At 39.3% G+C, this 12,054-nt stretch overlaps 1 protein-coding gene across 1 annotated transcript in view; it reads left to right on the top strand.

The window, feature by feature from the left end:
- Positions 1–11,749, top strand: part of DCHS2 (dachsous cadherin-related 2) — a gene marked incomplete at both ends in the record, with an annotated part of 301,321 nt that extends 289,572 nt beyond the window's left edge. Inside the window, 3 exons of the mRNA XM_082633895.1 lie at positions 5,763–6,049; positions 7,040–7,172; positions 9,123–11,749. Coding sequence (XP_082490021.1) covers positions 5,763–6,049; positions 7,040–7,172; positions 9,123–11,749 — 3,047 coding nt within the window. The remainder of the gene's footprint in view (positions 1–5,762; positions 6,050–7,039; positions 7,173–9,122) is intronic.
- Positions 11,750–12,054: the final 305 nt, after the last annotated feature.

Raw genomic sequence — 12,054 nt, forward strand, 5'->3', positions numbered from 1 at the left:
TTCTTCCTGATTCAGTCTCGGCAGGTTGTGCATTTCTAAGAATTTGTCAATTTCTTCCAGGTTGTCCATTTTTTTGGCATAGAGTTGCTTATAGTAATCTCTCATGATCTTTTGTATTTCTGCAGTGTCAGTTGTTACTTCTCCTTTTTCATTTCTAATTCTATTGATTTGAGTCTTCTCCCTTCTTTTCTTGATGAGTCTGGCTAATGGTTTATCAATTTTGTTTATCTTCTCAAAGAACCAGCTTTTAGTTTTATTGATCTTTGCTATCGTTTCCTTCATTTCTTTTTCATTTATTTCTGATCTGATTTTTATGATTTCTTTCCTTCTGCTAACTTTGGGATGTTTTTGTTCTTCTTTCTCTAATTGCTTTAGGTGCAAGGTTAGGTTGTTTATTCGAGATGTTTCCTGTTTCTTAAGGTGGGATTGTATTGCTATAAACTTCCCTCTTAGAACTGCTTTTGCTGCATCCCACAGGTTTTGGGTCGTCGTGTCTCCATTGTCATTTGTTTCTAGGTATTTTTTAATTTCCTCTTTGATTTCTTCAGTGATCACTTCGTTATTAAGTAGTGTATTATTTAGCCTCCATGTGTTTGTATTTTTTACAGCTCTTTTCCTGTAATTGATATCTAGTCTCATAGCATTGTGGTCGGAAAAGATACTTGATACAATTTCAATTTTCTTAAATTTACCAAGGCTTGATTTGTGACCCAAGATATGATCTATCCTGGAGAATGTTCCATGAGCACTTGAGAAAAATGTGTATTCTGTTGTTTTTGGATGGAATGTCCTATAAATATCAATTAAGTCCATCTTGTTTAATGTATCTTTTAAAGCTTGTGTTTCCTTATTTATTTTCATTTTGGATGATCTGTCCATTGGTGAAAGTGGGGTGTTAAAGTCCCCTACTATGATTGTGTTACTGTCGATTTCTCCTTTTATGGCTGTTAGTATTTGCCTTATGTATTGAGGTGCTCCTATGTTGGGTGCATAAATATTTACAATTGTTATATCTTCTTCTTGGATCGATCCCTTGATCATTAGGTAGTGTCCTTCTTTGTCTCTTCTAGTAGTCTTTATTTTAAAGTCTATTTTGTCTGATATGAGAATTGCTACTCCAGCTTTCTTTTGATTTCCATTTGCATGGAATATCTTCTTCCATCCCCTTACTTTCAGTCTGTATGTGTCTCTAGGTCTGAAGTGGGTCTCTTGTAGACAGCATATATATGGGTCTTTTTTTTGTATCCATTCAGCCAATCTGTATCTTTTGGTGGGAGCATTTAGTCCATTTACATTTAAGGTAATTATTGATATGTATGTTCCTATTCCCATTTTCTTAATTGTTTTGGGTTCATTATTGTAGGTCTTTTACTTCTGTTGTGTTTCTTGCCTAGAGAAGTTCCTTTAGCATTTGTTGTAAAGCTGGTTTGGTGGTGCTGAACTCTCTCAGCTTTTGCTTGTCTGTAAAGGTTTTAATTTCTCCATCAAATCTGAATGAGATCCTTGCTGGGTAGAGTAATCTTGGTTGCAGGTTTTTCTCCTTCATCACTTTAATTATGTCCTGCCACTCCCTTCTGGCTTGTAGAGTTTCTGCTGAGAGATCAGCTGTTATCCTGATGGGGATTCCCTTGTGTGTTATTTGTTGTTTTTGCCTTGCTGCTTTTAATATGATTTCTTTGTGTTTAATTTTTGACAGTTTGATTAATATGTGTCTTGGCGTATTTCTCCTTGGATTTATTCTGTATGGGACTCTCTGTGCCTCCTGGACTTGATGAACTATTTCCTTTCCCATATTAGGGAAGTTTTCAACTATAATCTCTTCAAATATTTTCTCAGTCCCTTTCTTTGTCTCTTCTTCTTCTGGAACCCCTATAATTCGAATGTTGGTGCGTTTAATGTTGTCCCAGAGGTCTCTGAGACTGTCCTCTGTTCTTTTCATTCTTTTTTCTTTATTTTGCTCTGCAGCAGTTATTTCCACTATTTTATCTTCCACCTCACTTATCCGTTCTTCTGTCTCAGTTATTCTGCTATTGATCCCATCTAGAGTATTTTTTATTTCATGTATTGTGTTTTTAATCGATGCTTGATTCATCTTTAGTTCTTCTAGGTCCTTGTTAACTGTTTCTTGCATTTTGTCTATTCTGTTTCCAAGATTTTGGATCTTGGAAATAGAATCTTGGATCATCTTTACCATCATTATTCTGAATTCTTTTTCAGGTAGACTGCCTATTACCTCTTCATTTGTTAGATCTGGTGGGTTTTTATCTTGCTCCTTCTCCTGCTGTGTGTTTTTCTGTCTTCTCATTTTGCTTATGTTACTGTGTTTGGGGTCTCCTTTTTGCAGGCTGCCGGTTCGTAGTTCCCGTTGTTTTTGGTGTCTGTCCCCAGTGGCTAAGGTTGGTTTAGTGGGTTGTGTAGGCTTCTTGGTGGAGGGGACTAGTGCCTGTGTTCTGGTGGATGAGGCTGGATCTTGTCTTTCTGGTGGGCAGGTCCACGTCTGGTGGTGTGTTTTGGGGTGTCTGCGGACTTTTTATGATTTTAGGCCAGCTCTCTGCTAATAGGTGGCGTTGTGTTCCTGTCTTGCTAGTTGTTTGGCATAGGGTGTCCAGCACTGTAGCTTGCTGGTCGTTGGGTGAAGCTGGGTGCTGGTGTTGAGATGGAGATCTCTGGAAGATTTTTGCCGTTTGATATTATGTGGAGCTGGGAGGTCTCTTGTGGACCAATGTCCCGAAGTTGGCTCTCCCACCTCAGAGGCACAGCACTGACTCCGGGCTCCTCAATTTGGGATGATTTGTTGTCTATTCATGTATTCCACAGATGCAGGGTACATCAAGTTGATTGTGGAGCTTTAATCCGCTGCTTCTGAGGCTGCTGGGAGAGGTTTCCCTTTCTCTTCTTTGTTCTCACAGCTCCTGGGTCTCAGCTTTGGATTTGGCCCCGCCTCTGCATGTAGGTCGCCAGAGGGCGTCTGTTCTTCGCTCAGACAGGACAGGGTTAAAGGAGCAGCCGCTTCGGGGACTCTTGGTCACTCAGGCCGGGCGGGAGGGAGGGGCATGGAGTGCGGGGCGAGCCTGCAGCTGCAGAGGTCGGCGTGACGTTGCACCAGCCTGAGGCGTGCCGTGCGTTCTCCCAGGGAAGCCGCCCCTGGATCCCGGTACCCCGGCAGTGGCGGGCTGCACAGGCTCCCGGAAGGGCGGTGCGGGCAGCGACCTGCGCTCGCACACAGGCTTCCTGGCGGCGGCAGCAGCAGCCCCAGCATCCCACACCCGTCACTGGGCTCCGCACTTTCAGTCGCGACTCGCGCCCGTCTGTGGAGCCCCTTTAAGCAGCGCTCTTAATCCCCTCTCCTCGCGCACCAGGAAACCAAGAGGGAAGAAAAAGTCTCTTGCCTCTTCGGCAGCTCCAGAGTTTTCCCGGACTCCCTCCCGGCTAGCTGTGGCACATTAGTCCCCTTCAGGATGAGTTCTCGCTGCCAGCCCCAGTCCTCTCCCTGCTCTCTGACCGAAGCCCGAGCCTCAGTTTCCAGCGCTGCACGCCCCGGCGGGTGAGCAGACAAGCCTCTCGGGCTGGTGAGTGCTGCTCGGCACCAATCCTCTGTGTGGGGATCTCTCTGCTTTGCCCTACCCAGGTATGTGGGGAGTTTCTTGCCTTTTGGGAGGTCTGGGGTCTTATGCCAGCGTTCAGTAGGTGTTCTGTAGGAGTTGTTCCACGTGTAGCTGTATTTCTGGTGTATCCGTGGGGAGGAAGGTGACCTCTGCGTCTTACTCTTCCTCCATCTTACCCGGAAGTCTCTGTTCCCATTTCTTTAAGGCTGATTCTCAGAATTGTGGCAGCTTATGTCATGGCTACAGCCTGGCCATCATATAGTTAACTTCTTGATCTGGTAGAGGTTTCAGTATCTACAAAACAGCTCAAAGAATATGGCCCAGAATATTATCTATAGCCCTTGAGGAGGAGCTAAAGGTCCTTGACCATGCTTAATGACTAAACTATTATGATTTTGTCCTGTTTGACTACTTTTCTTTTGTTTCTTTATTTCCTCACACTTCTGATTAAATTTATTCTTTTATTTTTTTCATTTTTTGGTCATGCCACATGGCTTGCAGGATCTTAGTTTCCCTACCAGGAATTGAACCCAGGCCCTCAGCAGTGAAAGCATGGAGTCCTAACCACTGGACAACCAGAGAATTCCCTAAATATATTCTTTGACTAAAGTTTTTCTACAGACAAAAGAAAGGGGGAGGGCATGGTGGGGAATCTGTCCCAGGAAAGCCCCATAGGTTTCTGCTCAGTTTTATTTGCAGTACACTAATGACAAGTAATAAGTGAAGGGAGTTGGATGTTCTTCACACAGAGTTATCATTTTCCTCTAGTGTAAACTAAACTTCAACATTTGCAGAAAAATTTTACCACATTAATGGTAGAGGTTGAAAATACAAAGTTTTACATTGTATTCTGATTAGCCTTAATTGTTTGGGTCTCTGGGTTATATGAAGACTCCATAGTCTGTGATCTCAAAGTTGTTTGTGGTCAATGGCTGTACTGGTAAAACCCAACCCAACATTTTATAGTTGAAGTTGCAGATAGTGGCCCTTCACTATCCTCTCTCCTTTCACTCTTAATATCCAACTTCTTCCTAAAATGTGCCTAACATTTTGTTATGTTCACTTTCCAAACAAATTATAAACATCACTGCTCGCAGAGGGCTATATTCCAGAAATTTTTATATATAAGGATACCTACAAATATTTTTTTTAAATCTAAAATACTCTACCAATAAAAAATTGTCTAGTTTTGCCTCTCACTGATTGGATATATTTTCCCCAGCTTTTACTGAAGGTAAGAGTACATGCACTGGAATCAAAATGCAGCAATGTGCCCAGGATAAATATATCACAAGAACAAGCTGTATAAATCAAAACATACCAAAAGGGGTCAAGTGTGGTTGTTGCATGTCAAGAATGTTCAAATTTGAAACATGAAAATTATGAGTCTCCCACACAGTGGAGCTCTTCTGAATGCCTTGGCATCTTCTTTCCATCTGCACCATACCTGTCAGCTCCAAAACAAAGTCCCTGTCTTGGTAGTTTAAGCTAGAGAACATATATGACATGTGAGACATTTACCATGTCATCTATTTTTGATTTTTTGGTGAATAATATTAGATATCTCTTTTCATCAGTAGTATGAAGTATACTTTCTATAGTCTTGATAATTTTGAGAGTCAGATTTTAAGAGAAGGAAGCAGTGTGTGCCACTCAAAAGAAATCATTTTATAAAAACGAATACAAGGAACTAAGTATCTATTTCTAACTTCATTATCCAAATATTTTCATTTAAATCTTGCCTACTTTTCAGAAATTTATGTTTTGTATTAATGTTTTGAGTAATAACCTTCTTCCCACCCACATCCCCATTAATATATGGTTTTGATATAGAAACTATATAGTACAAATAAGTGGCTTAGAATGTTTCTTGGTGCTGGAATTGTGTTATAAACATATGATGAAAAGTGTAATATAAAAATTGAATATACCCTACTTCCTCAATTCCATATTCAGTGGTAAATTTTCACTTTTATTAGGCTCATAAATTCTTCAGAGTTTTTGTTCAGTTCATAACGAGCCTTGTATAAGAAATCATGCCAATAAATAGCAAATCATGTTGGACTTAATATCAAAATGCTTGGATTTAACTGTTAAAGAAAAATATTTCAAAGGATGACTTTTAATGGAGACTGACAGTGCTCATGACTATTTCAGATTCTTTGCCTGGTGTAATTGTGACTCAGATATCAGTTCATGATGTGGATTTGAATCCAGCTTTCATCTTCAGTTTCGTCAAAGAGAGTAATCCTGGAACTAAGTTCGCTATTGATCGGAACACTGGGGTAGTGGTGCTAGTGAAAACACTGGACTTTGAAGAAGCTACTGAATATGAGCTGCATATCCAAATTTCAGATTTGGTGCACCACACAGAGGGGACACTCATCGTCCATGTGCTGGACGTCAATGATAACCCACCAGTATTTTCTCAAGATTCTTACCAGGTAGAGAACTTAAAGAGATGTTGAAACTGTAGCTAAAACTTGAAAGAATCGGGAATAATGTTGACAATAATTTAGACAAACAGAGAGTATTCACTGTTTTTACTGCCTAAGTTGTTGCTGAGAGTTTTATATTTAATATTATGGAGGATAGAAGTACATATGAAATTGAATATCACATTCAATTCAGTTTCTTAGGTATGTATCACAAATCATCATATGAAAGTATGTCACCATTTTTCTAGTTTTTAGGGATTGGGATCCAGTTGCTCATAATAATTGGAACTTGCCTAATATTTGCAAAGCCACAAATAAGACAATATGGTAGTTTGGATTATCTGCAGTTAATTTGAGAAAACCTTTTCTTTCCTAGGCATATATTTTTGAATATATTTATTAACACTTTGCAGAAAAAAATCATGAATAAAACTGTACAGTGTAAACTGTAGATTTTAGAGTATAGTATATGTTTATAGAAGTAAGGACAACGATAGCATTCACCTAAGTACTTGGATATGGGCTCCAGGACTCTTGAATGTAACAAATGCAAGGTTTACCTATAAACTCAGGAGAGAAACTAACAAATGCAAGGTTTACCTGTAAACACAGGAGAGAAGCTAACCTAAGTAATGATCTTCTGTGAAGGCTTGTTAAATAATACAATGCTCATAATTATAAAATGTGCAGTATAATAATACATTAGTAAATGCATTAGTTGTCCTCTACCACACAGAAATAAGTTTTAGAAGGAAAATTTTTCATAATAAAAATCAAAACTGAATGAAAAATTTTAAAAGTTTGTCTTTCTGAATTCTGGAACTACTAATACAATCTTCTTAATATGTCCACTCTATAGATTAATCTGCCTAAAAAAGTCAGATTCTCTGTCTTTTCTATAAGCAAAATGAATAAAAGGGCCTCAGGTCCTGACCCCGTTCATAAAAATAGCTACAACCTTTAATCACAGTGCCCATCTCCCTCTTTTTCCCTCAGGTCACCATTTCCGAATCGGTGCCTGTGGGGCACGCAGTGCTCACCGTGGTGGCCACAGATGTGGAAAGCAACGAGAACATTTCTTACAGGATCCTTTCTTCTTCTAAGGCATTTTCAATTGATCCTACAAATGGTGAGTTATTTATAGTGGCTTTAGCATTCATAGGTTTGAGTTACAGAGTGGAAACCTGAAATAATCCTTTCCAAATGTGCCTAAAATAGCCCCCACGTCCATCCCCACACGCTGGTATCAAAGACACCACCTTCTTATTTCTCTTCACGTCAAATGCTGTGGTAGCAGATCCTGGTGCTATTTCTCTTCTCCAATATCTCAATGGCTGGAAAGCGAAAGGAACTGATTAAATGCTGGCAAATGCACGGAAGTTCAGAGACCTCAGTATAGTAAATACTAGCTCATCCAGCTGACCAAGCACAGTTGAAGTAATTAGCCCAGGCCTCAAGAAGAATCAAAATGAAGTCAAAGGGGTTCATTTAGAGCTGAAGACTTCATGTTACCAGAGTTTAGAAGCTTTTTTTCCAAGCCAAGTACAAGAAGTTCAGAAACAGCATCACATATTCAACAAGGACCAAAAAAAGAAAAAAAAATATTTGAGCATCTCTACTAAGTGAAAACCATTGAGGATGTTCTTGTTTCTTTGATGCCTCTCAAGGCTCTTCGTTTTGTTATCAGAGATCAAGACATTTGTGGTTGTGAAATGCATTCAGGCAAGTGATTTCAGGTTAGAAAAGTTAAGCATTGTATAGAGAAAATTTAACAGCAAGTAGACATTAAAAGCTAAATTTGATAAAGATGAATAATTAGCAAAGTGCTGTCCCTAGCAGAGCACATGCTAGAAAAGAACAAGGCTGGGGCACGTTACACTGTGTGTTCCCCATCTCCACCCACCACTGCATTGTTTCACAAATGAGAGCTGACTTATAAGTCAAACTCTGGATGATCGATGTTGATTAAGTTTACTCTGCTGATCACTTTACAGTTACACAAATATCGAATCCTTATGTTGTACACCTGAAACTAATATAATGTTATATGTCAATTATATTATCAATTTTAAAAAGTTAACCTCAGGATTACCTGAAGGGAGAATTTAGTCACAAAATACCAGTATGAGGCCCTCAGAGTATGGTAACGGGGAGAAGTAGGTAATGTTGCCACACAGTCTATAGATGAATGATTACTGTGTGGACTCGAACATGTCAAGAATTTGGCTTTCCTCTCTCTCTCTGTCTCTCTCTCTCTGCCACAGCAAATTGCAGTGTGAGTAGTCCCTCTGAGCACTCAATCCTGGCAACACTTTTCTTGATATACATTATCAACAAACTTTACATTGATTAGAATGTTTTTAAAATCTTGAATATTATCAGGTCAACTGAGTTCATGGTGGGACCCAAACTGAAATGTGGTATTTAAAAGATACCATTTTGTATTCTTTCTTTGTGACCATACTTAAAACATATTTTCCTTAGAAAAATATCATTACATACATACTTAGAAAAATTATATATTTCTATATTTAAGATGATAAAACATATTACATATATTTCATCAATAGGGGAAAAATCCACTTGCTGAATTAAACAAGAACTTTAGGAAAAGCATCTCTAGAATTAAGCAATAGTTGTAAGTCTGCATTATCATATTTACTACTTTCATTTGACTAACATGAGTGTTATCCAGCATTTCCAGAATAAATATCTTTATGCCAGAATGTCTCTATACATGTGTCTCTGTGTAGTAGAATGGGGTATAAATTATTCAAATAAGAATACATTTTCTTTAAAAAGTAATAATGGAACAATTTACTATACAAAAATAAAAATTTTAAAAAATTGTGGCAAAGTCATCTTCAAGCAGCACACACATTTAATAGAGTGAATGTCATGAATATTATTTCTGAATCTTGTGTTACAAATGTATAAATATAATAATCTAAATTTTCTATTTGGAGTTACCTTTGGTTGTAACTAACAGATATCTTTACATATTAGTAAATATTTGCTGACTAAGATGATCATGAATATTTTACTTCACAACATTGAAAGCCTATGTCTTGTTTTTCAGGCACAGTATATACTATCAATCCTGTCTTACTTCTGGATAGAAAATCAACAATTCGATTTCTTGTTGAAGCCAGTGATGGTGGAATTCCTGACCTGAAGGCTGTTACCTTAGTGGAGATAGAAATACAAGATGGGAACAATTATGCCCCTGAGTTTGCAATAGAATATTATAATCTTAGCTTGAGTGAAGACACTCCAATTGGAAGCACACTTGTCACCTTTTCAACTGTTGACCATGACTGGACCCATGAAAACACTCATGTTGAATATTCCATCATCAGTGGTAATTCACAGAACAATTTCCATGTGGAAACTAGTTTCATTCATTCAGAATATACTTACAAGCAAGTTGGTTACCTGGTGTTGATTCAGAATCTGGACAGAGAAGTAACCGCCCGTCATAAGCTTGTCCTTCTGGCATCTGACCATGGCTGCCCTCCACTGAGTTCCTCGGCCACTGTGTCAATAGCAGTACTCGATGTGGATGATAACCCACCTGCATTCAGCAGTCTGGAATATCATGCCCACATCAAGGAAGGTACCCCTCGAGGGAGTCCCATCACTGTGGTCTCAGCAAGTGACTGTGATGTGGCTTCACATGCAGAAATCATCTACAACCTAATCTCTGGAAATGAGAAGGGGCATTTTCACTTAGAAGAAAAAACTGGAGTTCTTTATTTGATTAAACCTTTGGATTATGAAGAAACGATAAAATTTACTTTAACTGTCCAAGCTTCAGATGAAGAAAAGAAGCATTTTTCTTTTGCAGTTGTGTTTGTCAATGTCCTGGATGATAATGACCATGCACCTCAGTTTATGTTCCCAAACTTGAACTGTGCTGTTCCTGAAAATCTTCCTGTTTTCTCCAGCATATGTTCTGTAAATGCTTTGGATTTTGACACAGGTCCTTATGGAGACTTGACCTATTCTATAATTTCACCCTGTTCTCTCCTTCATGAGATGCCACATGATCATGACCTCTTCCTCATTGACCCCTTATCAGGGGATATTCGTGCTCAGCAAGTCCTTGACTATGAACATGACAAAAAATACTGCCTCATAGTTCAGGCCAAAGACAAGGGTGACTCAACAGCCTCCTTAATGGTTTGGGTGGATATTGAAGGGGTAGATGAGTTTGAACCCATTTTCACTCAGGATCAATATTTTTTCAGCCTCCCAGAAATGAGTAATGTAAGACAGTTGATTGGCAGAGTGGAAGCATCAGATGCAGATGCTGGTATTGATGGAGTTATTCTTTACTCCCTCGAAACTCCATCTCCCTTCTTTTCAGTAAATAAAACTAATGGAAATCTTTACTTAAGGAGAGCCCTTCCCCTAATAAAAAGTCAAGTCAGCAAAGAAGACACCATAGAAATGAAAATAATTGCTCGTAGCCCCAAACCGGACTCCAAGTTTACATCTTGTACTGTTTTTGTGAATGTGTCTTTTTCCTCAGAAGGAAAACACTCCACAGAATCAGCTAGCAGCTTTTTGATCAGTCTCACTGTCTCCTTTTTAGTGTTTTTGTTACTTGTCTTCATTCTAATTGTACTGATTTTAAGACATAAACAAAAAGATGCAATAAACAATTATGAAGAAAAGAAAACCTCATCATCCTTAGATATCAGTGTGAGACCAACCAGGGATGCCAGCACACTGAAGCCCTTCCAAAAAACTAATGAGAGTGATAATGAGGTAGTGCCCGTGGACTCCATGCCTGAATGGTTGAGTTTAACAAAAATTATGGAGAAAGACATTGCACATCTGTACAGGCACTCAAACTCCAGTGGTCACTATTCTGTGGAAGGAGAAACTGCAGAAGATAAGGAAATCCAGAGGATAAATGAGCACCCTTACAGAAAGGACTCTGACTCAGCTCTCAGTGATGGGGAGTCCAGGGTGCCAGACTCCGGCATTCCAAGGGAATCAGACCAGCTCTCTTGTTTGTCTGGGGAAACCGATGTGGCGGTCACTGCTGAAACAGCAGAAACCAGCCATACATTTGAGGAAGGAGATCAAGGAGAGGGCTGTGGCATTACTTATGTTCAAAATAATGTCTTACTCCAGCCTCTAAAGAAGAGAGAGGTAAAAGTGGGCATCCTAGCTGATGTCAGAAAAGAGGCTGTCTTTATTTCAGGGGATCAGGAAGCAGGATGTGCAGCTCTTTCAACCCAGATAAACTCTGATCATGATGTAAGAGGCAACTATCACTGGGATTATCTCCTCAGTTGGGAACCCAAGTTCCAACCTCTTGCATCAGTATTTAATGATATTGCAAAACTAAAGGATGAGCACTTACATATGCCTGGCATTCCAAAGGAGAAGAAATCTTTTGTTTTTCCACCACCTTTGATAACAGCAGTAGCCCACCCCGGGATTAAAGCAGTTCCACCAAGAATGCCAGCCATAACCCTGGGGCAGGGACTTCGGAAATACCCACACTCCCCCATTCTCTATCATCAAAGTTCTCTGCCGGAAGCCATGACGCCTAGCTTTTCTCCATCCCTTTCTCTGCTGACCACACAGACCCCTGCCATAACTGCGCTGCTGTCAGCTGGAGAATTATTAGGAACACATCTGAGTGGTGCATGCCATGAACCTAAAGCAGCAGATGAAGTTCAAATATAAAACAATTGTGATGTCAAGCACCTGCTCTCCATTGGTCATGAATGATTGGACAAAACATTCCTAAGTGAGCTCCTTGAGATTGGGTTCATTTATCTATGAGTGAGGGATATAATTTAGTCTAGGTTTTTAGAACCCTCTCATTTAAGTTTAGAGAATTTGTTTCAGCCTTAATGAGAAGCTACCCTGTCTTTTAACCTTTATGTTTTGCTCTCAGGACTCAAGTTTGTATATATTAAGTAGTGTATATTCTGTCACACCTGGTCTTCTGTATGGTTAGATTTCCAAAGGACACAGTGAACTTGGCT

Source organism: Mesoplodon mirus (genome assembly GCF_964341445.2).
Source record: "Mesoplodon mirus genome assembly, chromosome: 2".
NCBI classification, from domain to species: Eukaryota; Metazoa; Chordata; class Mammalia; order Artiodactyla; family Ziphiidae; genus Mesoplodon; species Mesoplodon mirus.